The sequence below is a fragment of the Syngnathus scovelli genome, chromosome 16 (assembly GCF_024217435.2).
Source record: "Syngnathus scovelli strain Florida chromosome 16, RoL_Ssco_1.2, whole genome shotgun sequence".
Taxonomy (NCBI): Eukaryota; Metazoa; Chordata; class Actinopteri; order Syngnathiformes; family Syngnathidae; genus Syngnathus; species Syngnathus scovelli.
In genome coordinates, this window is record NC_090862.1 from 10320634 (window position 1) to 10343099 (window position 22466).

Here is a 22466-nt window from a genome sequence, read left to right on the forward strand (position 1 = left end):
TATTGCATGTGTTAGCTTCATGCGGCTAAAACCACCAGCTTAACGTCACTTCGCCACGTGTGACGCCGCCAGACTGAGACTGCTCCGCGACGAAGACACGCTGCTCATAACGAAACACAACATACACGGTGAGTAAATCAACTGCATGTAAATACTAAGTACAAGAAACTGATGTAGAAATGCTTTTTGTCCAGACCCCGAGGGGTTTATATGCAATGATTATGGCTTCGGATTCGGTATATTGTCACTCGGATGGCGTAACGTTTTCCCCTCAGACAGTCCGGCTTTTTAACTTGTTATTCATCTTAGCTTGCAGTGGTTTTAAAAACAATGGTGTAAAAGAGAACGACAGAATGTATAATTGCTCCGTGCTATATTCAGGATGATTTCGATGTGCTAATGTTTCATAATTGCTAAGCCCAGAACCGGACTCTGGCCGTAATTGCCGAAACCACTTCAAAACTCGTCAAACACGTGTGTGCTCAGTGTTATGATATATCTGCATGTCTTCTGTATTTCTCGGTGGTTTTCTATCATGTAAGAATGCTTTCTTTAAATAACACAAGCATTCTGACGCAAATAAAACTATCCGGAAACTAGCTTATTGGCTAATTAGCTACCGCTAATCAGGATGCTACGTTCACTTTTCAAACACAAACATAATAAAAACGAGTTGGTAGCTCCTGAAAAGTATAACGAGTTATACTGGTAAAACTATTGAAATAACTTTTCTTTGGATGCAGCACCTGGTTGGAACTGTGACTAGTTAAAAGTAACAAAGCTCAGCTTCAAACCGACAAACATTTTCATTAATATATCAGTATTTTCTGAAAAATATTCTTTCTTTAATCACTCTTTTTCTGTTAGTTCTCAGGCCAGGCTTATTCCTTCAGTCTTTATACAGTGGATGATTACAAATCTTTTAAAATTAATATAGAGTGCTTGTTAAAGTTCTCTCTGCCATGTTTTGAATTATTTTTTAGAGCCAGAAATGTCCAAAAGGAAAGCAAGAAAAAAGCCTGCTGATGAAGCAGCCTTTTACATTTAATCCTCAAAGGACAAACCTGGACTAGTGGAAAGATTTATTGATGATCAAAAAGGTAATAAACTCATTTTTAGACCATTTATCCATTAAGTATATATTTATTTATTTTATAAAACAACACAAAAAACAATCAAATTCAGATTGGTTGTTGTATTTCTGTTTCTAAGCGAGAACTTAGTATTAAAATTGTAAGATAACACCACAATTATTTGGTTAAAGGTGTATCTTTATTTTCTCATAACCAATGGTTTTATATAAAATGTCCTTGCAGGAAGAGGCGTGTTTGCTACCCAGCACTTTGAACAAGGAGAGTTCATCTTAGAATACAACTTCTGTCAGTAGAAAAATGCCAAACAAGCAGTACTCTGAAAAGGAGAGTACATTTCTCTTTGACTTTGAATGGCAGAATCATTACTGGTGGTATGTATATCCAAATATTTTCTATACAATAATTATGAACTCTAGAAAGAGACTGGAATAAAATACCCTAAATTAGTGAGTCACTCAGAAGCAATATTTCAATAACACATCAGGATTGTGGCATTAACAATTTTTTTTATTTAGTGCTATGACGTTCAAAAAGACATTGTTTCCCTCTCAACTTTTCTTTTGAAATGTTGCAAGTTTTTATTTCTGTAAGCCAACTTTTATTTTACTAAAAAACTAGTTATATGATACAAAATGTTTGATTTCTGTTTTTTCTTTCCTAGTATTGATGCATCAACAGAGGATGGCTCTCTTGGAAGATTAGTGAATGACAACCACAAGTCTCCAAACTGCACCATGAAAAAAATAGTAAATGACGAGCCCCATTTGTGCCTTTTTGCCATCAAAAACATAGAAATGGGAACTGAAATCGATTACAACTATGGTGATTCTAAATGGCCATGGCGTGAAAAAGTAAGTCAGTAAGATCAAGTATGCAAGTTGGAATATTAATTTGTTATTAAAAAAAGGAAGATTTTTGTCTCTTTTATTTGAATTACTCTCAGTATGATGTTGGTAAGTTATTTGTGGTTTTGATTCCAGGTGACAGGCTCTCAGGCTCCTGTTGACGGTGCGCTGCCTGAACCAGACAGAACTTGGCAGGACTCTGGCCCTGATTATAACATCAAACAAGATGCCAGCCAACAGGTAACATTCAGTTAGACTTTGTTGTAAGAAATAAACTTTGTAGACCTTTTCTTGTTTTCTTAGTTTACAGCTTTTAGTTGGAAAGCTGTTCTTTAGTCAGAAGGTACCTTAAACAGCATTCAGCCAACCATTGGATCACATGGTTTTAGTGGTTCTCCTCATAGAGCCCAAACGAACCAGTGGCACACACACCTATAGAAGGATTGTTGAAACATGCGCCCATGGGTGTCCAACCAAGCCAATCATTCGCACACACATAACAGATTTCTGATGGCTACTTGTGGGGCCCTCCGTATGGATCGAAAGTTGTCTCATGTTTTTAGATCATATTTTGGTTATGGACATTATGGAGGCTGATTATATTACAGCTATAGTTCCACACATCCTCAACAGCAAAACGGCTAAAGTGTCATGCTGAAGGATGCTCCACTACATCCATAAAGATGCTGTTATAGGACCTGATTAGACATCAGGTCTGACTGGAACACTTTAGTTAGAAAAGCTTGTTTGGTTTTGGGGACTAACTTCACATGATTTAACTATACAGGTCTTGAGTCTGTCATTTGTGGTGTCTGTATGATGTTGGTAAGTTATTTGTGGTTTTAATTCCAGGTGACAGGCTCTCAGGCTCCTGTTGACGGTGCTCTGCCTGAACCAGCCAGAACTTGGCAGGACTCTGACCCTGATGATAACATCAAACAAGATGCCAGCCAACAGGTAACATTCAGTTGGACTTTGTTGTAAGAAATAAACTTTGTAGACCTTTTCTTGTTCTCTTAGTTTACAGTTTTTAGTTGGAAAGCTGTTCTTTAGTCAGAAGGTACCTTAAACAGCATTCAGCCAACCATTGGATCACACGGTTTTAGTGGTTCTCCTCATAGAGCCCAAACGAACCAGTGGCACACACACCTATACATGGATATTTGAAACATGCGCCCATGGGTGTCCAACCAAGCCAATCATTCACACACACATAAAAGATTTCTGATGGCTACTTGTGGGGCCCTCCGCATGGATCGAAAGTTGTCTTGGTTATTCCAACCAAGCCAATCATTCACACACACATAATAACAGATTTCTGATGGCTACTTGTGGGGCCCTCCGTATGGATCTAAAGTTGTCTTGGTTATTCCAACCAAGCCAATCATTCACACACACATAATAATAGATTTCTGATAGCTACTTGTGGGGCCCTCCGTATGGATCGAAGGTTGTCTCATGTTTTTAGATCATATTTTGGTTATGGACATTATGGAGGCTGATTATATTACAGCTATAGTTCCACACATCCTCAACAGTTAAACGGCTAAAGTGTCATGCTCAAGGATGCTCCACTACATCCATAAAGATGCTGTTATAGGACCTGATTAGACATCAGGTCTGACTGGAACACTTTAGTTAGAAAAGCTTGTTTGGTTTTGGGGACTAACTTCACATGATTTAACTATACAGGTCTTGAGTCTGTCATTTGTGGTGTCTGTATGATGTTGGTAAGTTATTTGTGGTTTTAATTCCAGGTGACAGGCTCTCAGGCTCCTGTTGACGGTGCTCTGCCTGAACCAGCCAGAACTTGGCAGGACTCTGACCCTGATGATAACATCAAACAAGATGCCAGCCAACAGGTAACATTCAGTTAGACTTTGTTGTAAGAAATCAACTTTGTAGACCTTTTCTTGTTCTCTTAGTTTACAGCTTTTAGTTGGAAAGCTGTTCTTTAGTCAGAAGGTACCTTAAACAGCATTCAGCCAACCATTGGATCACATGGTTTTAGTGGTTCTCCTCATAGAGCCCAAACGAACCAGTGGCACACACACCTATAGAAGGATTGTTGAAACATGCGCCCATGGGTGTCCAACCAAGCCAATCATTCACACACACATAACAGATTTCTGATGGCTACTTGTGGGGCCCTCCGTATGGATCTAAAGTTGTCTTGGTTATTCCAACCAAGCCAATCATTCACACACACACTAACAGATTTCTGATGGCTACTTGTGGGGCCCTCCGTATGGATCAAAAGTTGTCTCATGTTTTTAGATCATATTTTGGTTATGGACATTATGGAGGCTGATTATATTACAGCTATAGTTCCACACATCCTCAACAGCAAAACGGCTAAAGTGTCATGCTGAAGGATGCTCCACTACATCCATAAATATGCTGTTATAGGACCTGATTAGACATCAGGTCTGACTGGAACACTTTAGTTAGAAAAGCTTGTTTGGTTTTGGGGACTAACTTCACATGATTTAACTATACAGGTCTTGAGTCTGTCATTTGTGGTGTCTGTATGATGTTGGTAAGTTATTTGTGGTTTTAATTCCAGGTGACAGGCTCTCAGGCTCCTGTTGACGGTGCTCTGCCTGAACCAGCCAGAACTTGGCAGGATTCTGACCCTGATGATAACATCAAACAAGATGCCAGCCAACAGGTAACATTCAGTTAGACTTTGTTGTAAGAAATAAACTTTGTAGACCTTTTCTTGTTCTCTTAGTTTACAGCTTTTAGTTGGAAAGCTGTTCTTTAGTCAGAAGGTACCTTAAACAGCATTCAGCCAACCATTGGATCACATGGTTTTAGTGGTTCTCCTCATAGAGCCCAAACGAACCAGTGGCACACACACCTATAGAAGGATTGTTGAAACATGCGCCCATGGGTGTCCAACCAAGCCAATCATTCGCACACACATAACAGATTTCTGATGGCTACTTGTGGGGCCCTCCGTATGGATCGAAAGTTGTCTCATGTTTTTAGATCATATTTTGGTTATGGACATTATGGAGGCTGATTATATTACAGCTATAGTTCCACACATCCTCAACAGCAAAACGGCTAAAGTGTCATGCTGAAGGATGCTCCACTACATCCATAAAGATGCTGTTATAGGACCTGATTAGACATCAGGGCTGACTGGAACACTTTAGTTAGAAAAGCTTGTTTGGTTTTGGGGACTAACTTCACATGATTTAACTATACAGGTCTTGAGTCTGTCATTTGTGGTGTCTGTATGATGTTGGTAAGTTATTTGTGGTTTTAATTCCAGGTGACAGGCTCTCAGGCTCCTGTTGACGGTGCGCTGCCTGAACTAGTCAGAACTTGGCAGGACTCTGACCCTGATGATAACATCAAACAAGGTGCCAGCCAACAGGTAACATTCAGTTAGACTTTGTTGTAAGAAATAAACTTTGTAAACCTTTTCTTGTTCTATTAGTTTACAGCTTTTAGTTGGAAAGCTGTTCTTTAGTCAGAAGGTACCTTAAACAGCATTCAGCCAACCATTGGATCACACGGTTTTAGTGGTTCTCCTCATAGAGCCCAAACGAACCAGTGGCACACACACCTATAGAAGGATTGTTGAAACATGCGCCCATGGGTGTCCAACCAAGCCAATCATTCGCACACACATAACAGATTTCTGATGGCTACTTGTGGGGCCCTCCGTATGGATCTAAAGTTGTCTTGGTTATTCCAACCAAGCCAATCATTCACACACACACAATAACAGATTTCTGATGGCTACTTGTGGGGCCCTCCGTATGGATCGAAAGTTGTCTCATGTTTTTAGATCATATTTTGGTTATGGACATTATGGAGGCTGATTATATTACAGCTATAGTTCCACACATCCTCAACAGCAAAACGGCTAAAGTGTCATGCTGAAGGATGCTCCACTACATCCATAAAGATGCTGTTATAGGACCTGATTAGACATCAGGGCTGACTGGAACACTTTAGTTAGAAAAGCTTGTTTGGTTTTGGGGACTAACTTCACATGATTTAACTATACAGGTCTTGAGTCTGTCATTTGTGGTGTCTGTATGATGTTGGTAAGTTATTTGTGGTTTTAATTCCAGGTGACAGGCTCTCAGGCTCCTGTTGACGGTGCGCTGCCTGAACTAGTCAGAACTTGGCAGGACTCTGACCCTGATGATAACATCAAACAAGATGCCAGCCAACAGGTAACATTCAGTTAGACTTTGTTGTAAGAAATAAACTTTGTAGACCTTTTCTTGTTCTATTAGTTTACAGCTTTTAGTTGGAAAGCTGTTCTTTAGTCAGAAGGTACCTTAAACAGCATTCAGCCAACCATTGGATCACACGGTTTTAGTGGTTCTCCTCATAGAGCCCAAACGAACCAGCGGCACACACACCTATAGAAGGATTGTTGAAACATGCGCCCATGGGTGTCCAACCAAGCCAATCATTCGCGCACACATAACAGATTTCTGATGGCTACTTGTGGGGCCCTCCGTATGGATCTAAAGTTGTCTTGGTTATTCCAACCAAGCCAATCATTCACACACACACACAATAACAGATTTCTGATGGCTACTTGTGGGGCCCTCCGTATGGATCGAAAGTTGTCTCATGTTTTTAGATCATATTTTGGTTATGGACATTATGGAGGCTGATTATATTACAGCTATAGTTCCACACATCCTCAACAGCAAAATGGCTAAAGTGTCATGCTGAAGGATGCTCCACTACATCCATAAAGATGCTGTTATAGGACCTGATTAGACATCAGGGCTGACTGGAACACTTTAGTTAGAAAAGCTTGTTTGGTTTTGGGGACTAACTTCACATGATTTAACTATACAGGTCTTGAGTCTGTCATTTGTGGTGTCTGTATGATGTTGGTAAGTTATTTGTGGTTTTAATTCCAGGTGACAGGCTCTCAGGCTCCTGTTGACGGTGCGCTGCCTGAACTAGCCAGAACTTGGCAGGACTCTGACCCTGATGATAACATCAAACAAGATGCCAGCCAACAGGTAACATTCAGTTAGACTTTGTTGTAAGAAATAAACTTTGTAGACCTTTTCTTGTTCTCTTAGTTTACAGCTTTTAGTTGGAAAGCTGTTCTTTAGTCAGAAGGTACCTTAAACAGCATTCAGCCAACCATTGGATCACACGGTTTTAGTGGTTCTCCTCATAGAGCCCAAACGAACCAGCGGCACACACACCTATAGATGGATTGTTGAAACATGCGCCCATGGGTGTCCAACCAAGCCAATCATTCACACACACATAACAGATTTCTGATGGCTACTTGTGGGGCCCTCCGTATGGATCTAAAGTTGTCTTGGTTATTCCAACCAAGCCAATCATTCACACACACACAATAACGGATTTCTGATGGCTACTTGTGGGGCCCTCCGTATGGATCGAAAGTTGTCTCATGTTTTTAGATCATATTTTGGTTATGGACATTATGGAGGCTGATTATATTACAGCTATAGTTCCACACATCCTCAACAGCAAAACGGCTAAAGTGTCATGCTGAAGGATGCTCCACTACATCCATAAAGATGCTGTTATAGGACCTGATTAGACATCAGGGCTGACTGGAACACTTTAGTTAGAAAAGCTTGTTTGGTTTTTGGGACTAACTTCACATGATTTAACTATACAGGTCTTGAGTCTGTCATTTGTGGTGTCTGTATGATGTTGGTAAGTTATTTGTGGTTTTAATTCCAGGTGACAGGCTCTCAGGCTCCTGTTGACGGTGCGCTGCCTGAACCAGCCAGAACTTGGCAGGACTCTGACCCTGATGATAACATCAAACAAGATGCCAGCCAACAGGTAACATTCAGTTAGACTTTGTTGTAAGAAATAAACTTTGTAGACCTTTTCTTGTTCTCTTAGTTTACAGCTTTTAGTTGGAAAGCTGTTCTTTAGTCAGAAGGTACCTTAAACAGCATTCAGCCAACCATTGGATCACACGGTTTTAGTGGTTCTCCTCATAGAGCCCAAACGAACCAGTGGCACACACACCTATAGAAGGATTGTTGAAACATGCGCCCATGGGTGTCCAACCAAGCCAATCATTCACACACACATAACAGATTTCTGATGGCTACTTGTGGGGCCCTCCGTATGGATCTAAAGTTGTCTTGGTTATTCCAACCAAGCCAATCATTCACACACACACAATAACAGATTTCTGTTGGCTACTTGTGGGGCCCTCCGTATGGATCAAAGGTTGCCTCATGTTTTTAGATCATATTTTGGTTATGGACATTATGGAGGCTGATTATATTACAGCTATAGTTCCACACATCCTCAACAGCTAAACGGCTAAAGTGTCATGCTGAAGGATGCTCCACTACATCCATAAAGATGCTGTTATAGGACCTGATTAGACATCAGGTCTGACTGGAACACTTTAGTTAGAAAAGCTTGTTTGGTTTTGGGGACTAACTTCACATGATTTAACTATACAGGTCTTGAGTCTGTCATTTGTGGTGTCTGTATGATGTTGGTAAGTTATTTGTGGTTTTAATTCCAGGTGACAGGCTCTCAGGCTCCTGTTGACGGTGCTCTGCCTGAACCAGCCAGAACTTGGCAGGACTCTGACCCTGATGAAAACATCAAACAAGATGCCAGCCAACAGGTAACATTCAGTTAGACTTTGTTGTAAGAAATAAACTTTGTAGACCTTTTCTTGTTCTCTTAGTTTACAGTTTTTAGTTGGAAAGCTGTTCTTTAGTCAGAAGGTACCTTAAACAGCATTCAGCCAACCATTGGATCACACGGTTTTAGTGGTTCTCCTCATAGAGCCCAAACGAACCAGTGGCACACACACCTATACATGGATATTTGAAACATGCGCCCATGGGTGTCCAACCAAGCCAATCATTCACACACACATAACAGATTTCTGATGGCTACTTGTGGGGCCCTCCGTATGGATCGAAAGTTGTCTTGGTTATTCCAACCAAGCCAATCATTCACACACACATAATAACAGATTTCTCATGGCTACTTGTGGGGCCCTCCGTATGGATCTAAAGTTGTCTTGGTTATTCCAACCAAGCCAATCATTCACACACACATAATAACAGATTTCTGACAGCTACTTGTGGGGCCCTCCGTATTGATCGAAGGTTGTCTCATGTTTTTAGATCATATTTTGGTTAAGGACATTATGGAGGCTGATTATATTACAGCTATAGTTCCACACATCCTCAACAGTTAAACGGCTAAAGTGTCATGCTCAAGGATGCTCCACTACATCCATAAAGATGCTGTTATAGGACCTGATTAGACATCCAGAACTGACTGGAACACTTTAGTTAGAAAAGCTTGTTTGGTTTTGGGGACTAACTTCACATGATTTAACTATACAGGTCTTGAGTCTGTCATTTGTGGTGTCTGTATGATGTTGGTAAGTTATTTGTGGTTTTAATTCCAGGTGACAGGCTCTCAGGCTCCTGTTGATGGTGCGCTGCCTGAACCAGCCAGAACTTGGCAGGACTCTGACCCTGATGATAACATCAAACAAGATGCCAGCCAACAGGTAACATTCAGTTGGACTTTGTTGTAAGAAATAAACTTTGTAGACCTTTTCTTGTTCTCTTAGTTTACAGTTTTTAGTTGGAAAGCTGTTCTTTAGTCAGAAGGTACCTTAAACAGCATTCAGCCAACCATTGGATCACACGGTTTTAGTGGTTCTCCTCATAGAGCCCAAACGAACCAGTGGCACACACACCTATACATGGATATTTGAAACATGCGCCCATGGGTGTCCAACCAAGCCAATCATTCACACACACGTAAAAGATTTCTGATGGCTACTTGTGGGGCCCTCCGCATGGATCGAAAGTTGTCTTGGTTATTCCAACCAAGCCAATCATTCACACACACATAATAACAGATTTCTGATGGCTACTTGTGGGGCCCTCCGTATGGATCTAAAGTTGTCTTGGTTATTCCAACCAAGCCAATCATTCACACACACATAATAACAGATTTCTGATAGCTACTTGTGGGGCCCTCCGTATGGATCGAAGGTTGTCTCATGTTTTTAGATCATATTTTGGTTATGGACATTATGGAGGCTGATTATATTACAGCTATAGTTCCACACATCCTCAACAGTTAAACGGCTAAAGTGTCATGCTCAAGGATGCTCCACTACATCCATAAAGATGCTGTTATAGGACCTGATTAGACATCAGGTCTGACTGGAACACTTTAGTTAGAAAAGCTTGTTTGGTTTTGGGGACTAACTTCACATGATTTAACTATACAGGTCTTGAGTCTGTCATTTGTGGTGTCTGTATGATGTTGGTAAGTTATTTGTGGTTTTAATTCCAGGTGACAGGCTCTCAGGCTCCTGTTGACGGTGCTCTGCCTGAACCAGCCAGAACTTGGCAGGACTCTGACCCTGATGATAACATCAAACAAGATGCCAGCCAACAGGTAACATTCAGTTAGACTTTGTTGTAAGAAATCAACTTTGTAGACCTTTTCTTGTTCTCTTAGTTTACAGCTTTTAGTTGGAAAGCTGTTCTTTAGTCAGAAGGTACCTTAAACAGCATTCAGCCAACCATTGGATCACATGGTTTTAGTGGTTCTCCTCATAGAGCCCAAACGAACCAGTGGCACACACACCTATAGAAGGATTGTTGAAACATGCGCCCATGGGTGTCCAACCAAGCCAATCATTCACACACACATAACAGATTTCTGATGGCTACTTGTGGGGCCCTCCGTATGGATCTAAAGTTGTCTTGGTTATTCCAACCAAGCCAATCATTCACACACACACTAACAGATTTCTGATGGCTACTTGTGGGGCCCTCCGTATGGATCAAAAGTTGTCTCATGTTTTTAGATCATATTTTGGTTATGGACATTATGGAGGCTGATTATATTACAGCTATAGTTCCACACATCCTCAACAGCAAAACGGCTAAAGTGTCATGCTGAAGGATGCTCCACTACATCCATAAATATGCTGTTATAGGACCTGATTAGACATCAGGTCTGACTGGAACACTTTAGTTAGAAAAGCTTGTTTGGTTTTGGGGACTAACTTCACATGATTTAACTATACAGGTCTTGAGTCTGTCATTTGTGGTGTCTGTATGATGTTGGTAAGTTATTTGTGGTTTTAATTCCAGGTGACAGGCTCTCAGGCTCCTGTTGACGGTGCTCTGCCTGAACCAGCCAGAACTTGGCAGGATTCTGACCCTGATGATAACATCAAACAAGATGCCAGCCAACAGGTAACATTCAGTGCAACTTTGTTGTAAGAAATAAACTTTGTAGACCTTTTCTTGTTCTCTTAGTTTACAGCTTTTAGTTGGAAAGCTGTTCTTTAGTCAGAAGGTACCTTAAACAGCATTCAGCCAACCATTGGATCACACGGTTTTAGTGGTTCTCCTCATAGAGCCCAAACGAACCAGTGGCACACACACCTATAGATGGATTGTTGAAACATCCGCCCATGGGTGTCCAACCAAGCCAATCATTCACACACACATAACAGATTTCTGATGGCTACTTGTGGGGCCCTCCGTATGGATCTAAGGTTGTCATGGTTATTCCAACCAAGCCAATCATTCACACACACATAACAGATTTCTGAAATATGGTTTCTTGTGGCTTCTTTGTTGTAAATTTTGGAGCCTTTTCCATGTTTTATATGTAAAATTTCCTGTGATATAAGGTTTTGGCATATTTCAGAGGATGTGTACAGCACCGGTCGTCTACCAGTTAAGATATTGGACAGAAATTTTAATTATTTTGAGCAAAGAATTTCTAGTCTTTATATTAATACAGCATATAAGAGTAGCTTGCAGAAACTAACAACACATTTCTTTTAATTCCCTCCATAGAGCTATCAATTATCAAAGGAGTTTCTCAAAGTGGACTACTCAGACAGTGATGATACTGACAATGATTCCCAAAAGGACCGCTCAAAACAAGAGTATATTAAATTTGACCAAGCATTCTTATACAGGTGCAGTTAATTTTTGTTTTAGAATATTGCTATACTGTGTTTTTTTTCTGTACTTAAAAATCATCATTTCAGATGGGCTGATCCCAGAAGTGATAGAAGTGACCTCTTGTACCTCCGCATCTCGTGGCCCAAGTAATGAAAAGTCTGCCAAAAAGGGAGGTGAGTTTAGAGTAATCCTTTTCAATATATAACTTTATCACAGTTACTTTTAAATTGCCCAATTGTTACTACTGTATCAGTATCTAATTATCCTCACATATGCTGCTTACTAAGATTTAGATGACCCAAGCAAGATATATTAAACACCACTTGACTTTTTTTCTTAGACATGTAAGGTCTAAACTTTTGAATTTTGTCATAAAATGAAAATTGACCCATCCTTTCTCATGTGAGTTACAGGTCATTGCTAACCTTGATTATATGTGAGATGTTTGTTTACATCTATTTTTAAATAGCGGTAATGTATACATGACACATTTACCTCAAAAGAGAGAAAGAAAAATTGCTCTAGATTAACCTATTAGTGAATATGCAAATTCACACATTGTCACACCAAGGCAGATACCATTCTTATACAGCTTGCATTTAATTTTTTACACACTATATATTTCCAAATTTACTTTTATCATCTTTGTTTGTCCATGTGTAGCACGTTATCAAAGCAAATTCCCCATACATGTAAAACACTGTCTGAAAAAAATTTTTCTCTGATTTTTATTTTTTATTTTCCCTGATTTTGCAACAACTTGTATCTGTTCTTAATGGTTTTGTCAGAGAAATGGTGCATCCCAATGTGCTGCCATGGTGGAGTTTGACTGCCTGTGCAACCTCTGTAGGGTCCAGGAATTGCTTCATCTACCAGCAGTGACATTCTGGTCAAATGCAAAACTGCTTAAAAGTAGTCAAGAAAATGAGAGACCTCTTTCCCCCACCACCAAAACTGGGGGCATTCTAATGTTACCCTTTTGTGCATCTATTTTTAATTTTGTTAATATCAAAACAGCTGACACTGAAGACCACCTAGCAACTTAAATGACCGGATTAATATCTCAGATATTAACTGATTTACTTATGTCTATTGTAGGCTCATCACTGTTGACAAAGATAGTTGACGTTATAAAATATCTCATTTGAATTATATTGTCGGATAATTGTACATAAAGTGAATGTATTCTTTATGCAATTTTGTTCTAATTAAGTTGTAAACTAAAAAGTGCTCTTCCTATGCCCTTAGGTAACGGAAAAGTTGTGAAAAGAAGCTGGACCCCAGAGGAATGTGCTGCAGTAAATAAACATTCAAGGAAGTATATATTGACAAATCAGGTTCCTGGTAAGCTTGACTGCGAGAGATGCATTGCTGCAGAACCACAAGCACCGAGCTGTTAAGTACTTTGTCAAAAAGAGAATAACCACCATGAGGAGAAAATATGAGTGAAACAGCTTCCCTTAACAGAGATAGAAACACATGGCTGGTCCTGTTTCACCATTTGTTCACTATTTGTTTGTGATTTTTTTTATGCTCCACTTCTCCTGTTCGTAAATGTTAGATTAAATAAGTTCCTTTATTCATTGGCTACATTTGTAATGTGTCCATTTAAAATTTTGACTCAAGACAATTATTACTTGTAAATCCTGTGTACTTTATAGTTAGCTAAAATGCAGAATTTAAATATTTTAAAATGTACCAATATGACTGAACAAATTGAAGAATATTAAGACTGTGACCAAGGAAAATGGACCAGAATCTGAATAAAGACTTCAGAATGTATTTTAGAATGCACATTTCAATGTATATCTAGTATATTTAGCCAGATGAAAGTATTAATAACACTAACAAAATTTTTAGGTTTTCTCAAATGATTAAGTCCACACAAATGCATGTTTGGGTTAGATTAGGGTTGGGGTTGAACTTGATAGATCCTCTTTATAAAGGCAGACCTAACAAGTCTTAAATCTTAACAGCAAGCTCCATAACTGGCTAAAAAAATAATGTGTGTATAGGTAGACCTCTTAAGGTTGAAATATTAAAAGCGATCCCCATAACTGACTAAAAATCTCATGTGTGTAAAGGTGGAACCCGCAAAGCCGGAATGTTAGAAACAGGCCCCAGATATGACTGAAAAACTGACATGAAAAAAAAAGTTTCAAATTGTGTTTATTGAAAGTGATTTTTAGTAACAAGATTTTTTTTGGGACTTGCCTGATTTTTTTCATAGTTCTTGGACCACTAGAAAGGGTGGACCCCAGAACTCGGTAAAGTAAGTCGGGTCCTGCAGAGGGAGGTTAACAAGGATGTGTGTGTGTGTGTGTGTGTGTGTGTGTGTGTGTGTATGTGTATATATATATATATATATATATATGTGTGTGTGTGTATATATATATATGTGTGTGTATATATATGTGTATATATATATATGTGTGTATATATATGTGTATATATATATACGTGTATATATATGTGTATATATATATATACGTGTATATATATATGTGTGTATATATATATGTATATATATATATATATATATATGTGTATATGTGTATATATATATATGTGTATATATATATATACACATATATATATATATGTGTATATATATATATATATGTATATATATATATATATATATATGTATATGTGTATATGTATATCCATCCATCCATCCATCTTCTTCCGCTTATCCGGGGTCGGGTCGCGGGGGCAGCAGCTTTAGGAGGGACTCCCAGACTTCCCTCTCCCCAGCCACTTCATCCCGGGGGATCCCAAGGCGTTCCCAGGCCAGCTGAGAGACATAGTCTCTCCAGCGCGTCCTGGGTCGTCCCCGGGGTCTCCTACCGGTGGGACATGCCCGGAACACCTCCCCAGGGAGGCGTCCAGGAGGCATCCTGATAAGATGCCCGAGCCACCTCATCTGGCTCCTCTCAACGTGGAGGAGTAGCGACTCTACTCCGAGTCTCTCCCGGATGACCGAGCTCCTCACCCTATCGCTAAGGGAGAGCCCGGACATCCTGCGGAGAAAACTCATTTCGGCCGCTTGTATCCGGGATCTCGTTCTTTCGGTCACGACCCATAGCTCGTGACCATAGGTGAGGGTAGGAGCGTAAATCGACCAGTAAATTGAGAGCTTTGCCTTTTGGCTCAGCTCTCTCTTCACCACAACGGACCGGTACAGGGTCCGCATTACTGCCGACGCTGCACCGATCCGCCTGTCCATCTCGCGCTCCATCCTCCCCTCACTCGTGAACAAGACTCCAAGATACTTGAACTCCTCCACTTGGGGCAGGATCTCATCCCCAATCCGGAGAGGGCATTCCACCCTTTTCCGATCGAGGACCATGGACTCGGATTTGGAGGTGCTGACCCTCATCCCGACCGCTTCACACTCGGCTGCGAACCGTTCCAGCGAGAGCTGGAGATCACGGCCTGAAGAAGCCAACAGCACCACGTCATCTGCAAAAAGCAGAGACGCGATGCTGAGGTCCCCAAACCGGACCCCCTCAACGCCTCGGCTGCGCCTAGAAATTCTGTCCATAAAAATTATGAACAGAATCGGTGACAAAGGGCAGCCTTGGCGGAGTCCAACCCTCACTGGGAACGAATCCGACTTACTGCCGGAAATGCGGACCAGACTCTGGCATCGGTGATACACGGACCGAACCGCCCTTATCAGTTGGCTCGGCACCCCGTACTCCCGAAGCACCCTCCACAGAACCTCCCGAGGGACACGGTCGAACGCCTTCTCCAAGTCCACAAAACACATGTGGACTGGTTGGGCGAACTCCCATGCACCCTCGAGGATCCTGCCGAGGGTATAGAGCTGGTCCACTGTTCCACGGCCAGGACGAAAGCCACACTGTTCCTCCTGAATCCGAAGTTCGACCTCCCGACGGACCCTCCTCTCCAGCACCCCTGAATAGACCTTACCAGGGAGGCTGAGGAGTGTGATTCCCCTGTAATTGGAACACACCCTCCGGTCCCCCTTCTTAAAGAGGGGAACCACCACCCCAGTCTGCCAATCCAGAGGCACTGTCCCCGATGTCCACGCAACGTTGTAGAGGCGTGTCAGCCATGACAGCCCCACAACATCCAGAGCCTTTAAGAACACCGGGCGGATCTCATCCACCCCCGGGGCCTTGCCACCGAGGAGTTTTTTAACTACCTCAGTGACTTCGACCCCAGAGATTGGAGAATCCGCCTCAGAGTCTCCAGGCCCTGCTTCCTCAATGGAAGGCGTGTGGGTGGAATTGAGGAGGTCTTCGAAGTATTCTCCCCACCGACTCACGACGTCCCGAGTCGAGGTCAGCAGCACGCCATCCCCACTGTAAACCGTGTTGACGTTGCACTGCTTCCCCCTCCTGAGACGCCGGATGGTGGACCAGAATTTCCTCGAAGCCGTCCGAAAGTCATTCTCCATGGCCTCACCAAACTCCTCCCACGCCCGGGTTTTTGCCCCAGCAACCGCCGAAGCCGCGTTCCGCTTGGCCATCCGGTACCTGTCAGCTGCCTCCGGAGTCCCGCAGGCCAAAACGGCCCGATAGGACTCCTTCTTCAGCTTGACGGCATCCCTTACCGCCGGTGTCCACCAGCGGGTTCGGGGATTGCCGCCACGACAGGCACCAACGACCTTACGGCCACAGCTCCGGTCGGCCGCCTCAACAATGGAGGCGCGGAACATGGTCCACTCAGACTCAATGTCCCCCGCCTCCCCCGGGACGTGGGAAAAGCTCTGCCGGAGGTGGGAGTTGAAACTCTTCCTGACAGGAGATTCTGCCAGACGTTCCCAGCAGACCCTCACAGAGCGTTTGGGTCTGCCAGGTCGGACCGGCATCTTCCCCCACCATCGGAGCCAACCCACACCAGGTGGTGATCAGTTGACAGCTCCGCCCCTCTCTTCACCCGAGTGTCCAAAACATGCGGCCGCAAATCCGATGACACGACTACAAAGTCGATCATCGAACTGCGGCCTAGGGTGTCCTGGTGCCAAGTGCACACATGGACACCCTTATGCTTGAACATGGTGTTCATTATTGAAAATCCATGTCGAGCACAGAAGTCCAACAATAGAACACCGCTCGGGTTCAGATCGGGGGGGCCGTTCCTCCCAATCACGCCCTTCCAGGTCTCACTGTCATTGCCCACGTGAGCATTGAAGTCACCCAGTAGAACGATGGAGTCCCCAGAAGGAGCGCTCTCCAGCACTTCCTCCAGGGACCCCAAGAAGGGTGGGTACTCTGAGCTGCTGTTTGGTGCATAGACACAAACAACAGTCAGGACCCGTCCCCCCACCCGAAGGCGGAGGGAGGCTACCCTCTCGTTCACCGGGGTGAACCCCAATGTGCAGGCGCCCAGCCGGGGGGCAATAAGTATACCCACACCTGCTCGACGCCTCTCACCGTGGGCAACTCCAGAGTGGAAGAGAGTCCAGCCCCTCTCGAGAGGGCTTGTACCGGAACCCAAACTGTGCGTGGAGGCTAGTCCGACTATATCTAGTCGGAATTTTTCTGCCTCGCACACCAGCTCGGGCTCCTTTCCAGCCAGAGAGGTGACATTCCATGTCCCAAGAGCCAGCTTCTGCAGCCGGGGATCAGACCGCCAAGGTCCCTGCCTTTGGCTGCCGCCCAGCACACATTGCACCCGACCCCTTTGGCCCCTCCCACAGGTGGTGAGCCCATGGGAAGGGGGACCCACGTTTCCTTTTCGGGCTATGCCCGGCCGGGCCCCATGGGCGAAGGCCCGGCCACCAGACGCTCGCCTTCGAGCCCCGCCTCCAGGCCTGGCTCCAGAGGGAGGCCCCGGTGACCCGCGTCCGGGCGAGGGAAAACGAAGTCCATTTATTTCAATCGTCATAAGGGGCTTCTGTGAGCCGTGCTTTGTCTGGCCCCTCACCTAGGACCCGTTTGCCATGGGTGACCCTACCAGGGGCATGAAGCCCCCGACAACATGGCTCCTAGGATCATAAGGGCACGCAAACCCCTCCACCACGATAAGGTGACGACTCACGGAGGGGTATATGTATATATATATGTATATATATATATGTATATATATATGTATATATATGTATATGTATATATGTGTGTGTGTGTGTGTATATATGTGTGTGTATATATATATATATATATATATGTATGTATGTATGTATGTATGTATGTATATATATATGTATGTATATATATATGTATGTATATATATATGTATGTATATATATATGTATGTATATATATGTATATATATATGTATATATGCGCACACACACACACACACACACACACACACACACACACATATTTTATTGGCTTGTGTGAATGTGACTAATGCTGTGGTCAAGAGTAAATGTTTCTTCGGCTGCTCGCTTTCTTCATCTTCTAGGAGGAGGACAATGTTGTCAGGAATGACATTCCGACTTCTCCTATGCCTGAAATCTCAATCCAAGAACCCGGGCTGAGTGGTCGCACCGTGCGCCCGGAGGCCCCCGTGGACTCCATGCTCAAAGACATGGCCACTATCATCTTTTCTACTTTCCTTCTGGCTGGCTGGGTGGCCTTTGTGATCACCTACCCCAAGGCAAGTTAAATAGCGACATCTAGTGGAGCAATAATTGTTGCACTGTCCTTTTAATCATGCTTTTGTTTGAAACTTCAGCTGCCGCCGTAGCTTGTTTCCATATTTCACAACTTACAAGAAACCACGAGACATTTTTTTTGTCCAAGATCTTTTAGTGCCTTTTTTGTTGCAGAGTGTCCACAAGCAGCAGCAGCTGCAGCACCAGGAGTTCCAACGGCAGATGGAGGAGAGGTTGGAGATGTTGCAGAGACAACAGCCTTTCCCCAACGCCGACGCGTCGCTTCCTCTGGTCTCAGACAGCGACTACCTGGAAGCGGCTCGTGCTCGCTCGGAATGTTCAGACCACAGCAGCCCCAACGTGACCCCGCGCGCCTCCAACCATTCCAACCTCTCCCTTTCCGAGCTGGGCGCCTCTGCCAATGAGCACGAGGACGGAGGTGAAGTCAAGATGGCGTTCGTCGACGCTCCTCGTCATCGAGAAGACACCGTTGACGGTTTGTCCTTTTTGTCTCATCAGAGGACGACTCTACCATTGTGAGAGTGGGCAACATAACGTTCAATCCCAAACGAGTACTGGGTCACGGCGCCGAGGGCACCATCGTGTACAAGTAAGCAGAAGAAAGGTAGACGAGATTTGGTTGTCGGGCTCGGCTCCCCAATCTATTTGGCCTTTTCCGCCAGGGGTCAGTTTGACAACCGTCAGGTGGCAGTAAAGAGAATTCTCCCGGAGTGCTTCAGCTTTGTAGATCGGGAAGTTCAACTGCTGCGGGAGTCGGACGAGCACCCTAATGTCATTCGATACTTCTGCACCGAGAGGGACCGCCAGTTCCAGTACATTGCCACCGAGCTGTGCGCTGCCACGCTTCAAGAGGTTCACCGTCGTTGGCTCAAGCATTTATTTGGCATAGTAGAGTGTGTGTGACGTTCCGCTCCGTTGCGTTCTGTCCAGTATGTAGAGATGAAAGATTTTGACCGTCACGGACTGGAGCCGGTGATACTGCTGCAGCAGGCCACCTCGGGACTGGCTCATCTGCACTCCCTCAACATTGGTTATTGTTTTTAAATGCTTGTTCTGCATTTGCGACAACACTACATTGTCAGCCCCGCCCCCGCCTCAACTTTAACTTCTCCCTGCAGTTCATAGAGACCTGAAACCTCACAACATCCTGGTGTCCATGCCCAACGCCCACGGGCGGGTGCGGGCCATGATCTCCGATTTTGGCCTGTGTAAGAAATTAGCAGCGGGCCGTCACAGTTTCAGCAGAAGGTCCGGCGTGCCGGGGACGGAGGGATGGATCGCTCCCGAGGTTCTCAGCGAGGACTGGAAAGACAACCCGGTGAGTTCAAAGTCCAGCTGTGCCAAATGGCCACACATCAGAGATCTATAGCATCTACACTACAGTACAATTCTCGTTTCTGTCGACTCACCGCTGATGTTCACAGTATGTTTTGTCTCTTGTCCGTTTGAAGACCTGCACTGTTGATATCTTCTCTGCCGGATGCGTCTTCTATTACGTGGTGTCTCAAGGTCGCCACCCTTTCGGCAAGTCCCTCCAGAGGCAGGCCAACATCCTGTTGGGCGCGTACAGCCTGGACCATCTGCAGACCGACAAACACGGTGAGGCCCGAACCTGATCGCCAGGGGATTTGTGAGCGCCTCGTCACGACAAGCCGTGACGTCATTGTCATTGTCTCGAACCAGGCGACATCGTGGCTCGAGACCTAATCGAGCAGATGTTAAGCATGGAGCCTCATCTGAGGCCCTCGGCCGAGTGTGTTCTCAAGCACCCTTTCTTCTGGAGCCTGGAGAAGGAACTGCAGTTCTTCCAGGTCTGTCTTGTTAGTCGCACATAAATTAAACGAGTCTAATCGAATGGGAGCCATGTGGGGGGTTAGGGTTAGTGGGGTGGGGGGGCAGAGCATGCTAATCTTGCGAGCTGCATTACTTGCATGCTTGTTGTCGCCGGCAGGATGTGAGCGACAGAATAGAGAAGGAACCGCTGGACGGAGCCATCGTGAGGCAGCTGGAGCGAGGGGGGCGTGCAGTGGTCAAGAGTGACTGGAGGGAGCATATCACGGTGCCGCTGCAGACGGGTAGGACACAAGAAAAACGCCGTCGCCCTGCGGCCATGGCTCATTCATCCATTTTGTTCATTCGTTTGACTTTATGGCCAAGGGCGGATATGTTATGAGCCTGGTGCTTTAAAGGCTCGTTTGATTTTGTATTGGTGAACAAGGTTCGAAATTTAGGAACCATGTTCCACATGGCATAAAAAATAAAAACATATTTCTCTAGTTGATGTAAGTTACAAGACTTCGATTCTAAGCACTTTGTGCTCCAGGATGTTGAACCTTCTGTGTTAGGTTGAAGCTCTCTGAGGCAAATTTCCATGTTTGTTTTCAACACAACACGGAATTCTCATGGCTTGCAGACCTGAGAAAGTTCCGTTCCTACAAAGGCAGCTCAGTCCGAGATTTGCTTCGTGCAATGAGGAACAAGGTAAGCGTGCGGGTGCTCTCCTCCTTTGTGCTCACAACTTCATGGCCATGGCCTTTCAGAGCCTGACACTCGCATTGTTTGAACAGAAACATCATTACCGGGAGTTGCCCGCCGAGGTCCGGGAGACGCTGGGCTCCGTCCCTGATGACTTTGTTTGCTACTTCACATCCCGTTTCCCCCACCTGCTCATGCACACATACCTGGCCATGCGGACGTGCGCTGCAGAGAGGTTTTTCCTGCCTTACTATTCCATCGCGGCAAAAGCGGACCACCTGCCACTAAGTCGACACCCGTCGACGGACTCATCGCAACCCCCAGAATCCGCACACTGCTCACAAGCGGAAGCGCAGGATGGATACGGCCCTGTGGGACCGCACCAGTCCTCTGCTTCTGCAGACCTGCCGGCCAAGACTGCTGAAGCGTTGCCGTCTATCCCGCACTGTCATGCGCTCACCTCTGAACCCCCGACATCTCATCTCAGGTTAAGTGGGTCTGACGGTAGAGCGATGCAAACGTAGTTCATCCGCATCTCGCACATGATTGGCTTTTTCACCTTAAAGAGAGGCAGGCCAGTCGCTGAGTTTGGTGCCGGTGAAGACCGGGCCTGCAGTGCTTGGGAGCCACTCAACCAGAACAGCTGCTGCACCGTGGATTTAACAAGTGCCTTCTTGACTTAAATGCAACAAAGCTCAACAACTCAAAAGGTTGTTCGATTGTGTGTTGTAGCTGAACTGAGTATTTTTCTATTTTCATTTTAATATCAAGTCCAAAAATAGTATTTGTCCCAAAAATGTCCAGCCTTCTATTGTGGGAATTGTTGATGATAATTGTTGAACATATGGGGTAGTTTTATTGTGCAATGATGTATTTTGCAGTGAATTTGTTCATTGCCAAGATACTGTATGAATATTTTTATAGACTTGGTCCATGTGGCAAATGTGCCTTTAAAAAAAAAAAACTCAACAAAAGCAAGGCATCACTGTGCTAAATGTCTACAGATGGTTGTAGTTGACTTGTAAAGCGCGATGTGCTGCGAGTGGACCTTTTTCTGAGGTTTTCAGGATGGAAATACTGCAGGTATTTTTCTTTAAATGATGTGATTATCTATTCAAGTGTGACTTTTAAGGTCAATGCAGAATGCTCGTGTTTTGGAACGTTCCACATGTGTTGTCAAAATGAAGTTGATAACTTGCACATTAAATTCTATTTTGTTTTTTACTGAAATTGAATATGGTGTGTATCGGTTCAGTCTATTTCAACTGGTTGAATCGTCAGCGTTCATATAGTGCAGGTGTTTTCAACAGTTTTTTCCAAGGGACCACCATTATAACCAAGAAGTAACTTGGGGACCACTGATTTGGCACAATATTGTTTTATTTTGCACCGAAGGAGGATAGACATATACAGGGTATTACTTGCATCTCTGTCTATTTTGGGAATTTCAACTGCATTTGACATCATTTGGATGGGT

General features: G+C 44.0%; 1 protein-coding gene and 1 long non-coding RNA gene across 2 annotated transcripts in view; both read left to right on the plus strand.

Annotated features, from left to right (window-relative positions):
• Positions 1-22224, plus strand: part of ern1 (endoplasmic reticulum to nucleus signaling 1) — a 35996-nt gene extending 13772 nt beyond the window's left edge. The window contains exons 12-22 of the mRNA XM_049744277.2: positions 18301-18495; positions 18668-18932; positions 19013-19103; positions 19177-19366; positions 19445-19544; positions 19633-19832; positions 19966-20113; positions 20198-20325; positions 20466-20589; positions 20928-20995; positions 21082-22224. Coding sequence (XP_049600234.2) covers positions 18301-18495; positions 18668-18932; positions 19013-19103; positions 19177-19366; positions 19445-19544; positions 19633-19832; positions 19966-20113; positions 20198-20325; positions 20466-20589; positions 20928-20995; positions 21082-21513 — 1941 coding nt within the window. The 3' untranslated portion in view covers positions 21514-22224. The remainder of the gene's footprint in view (positions 1-18300; positions 18496-18667; positions 18933-19012; positions 19104-19176; positions 19367-19444; positions 19545-19632; positions 19833-19965; positions 20114-20197; positions 20326-20465; positions 20590-20927; positions 20996-21081) is intronic.
• LOC125983234 (uncharacterized) lies at positions 2789-4676 on the plus strand. Its single transcript, XR_011088396.1, has 3 exons — positions 2789-2896; positions 3697-3801; positions 4506-4676. It is a non-coding gene; the product is annotated as an uncharacterized lncRNA (long non-coding RNA).
• Positions 22225-22466: the final 242 nt, after the last annotated feature.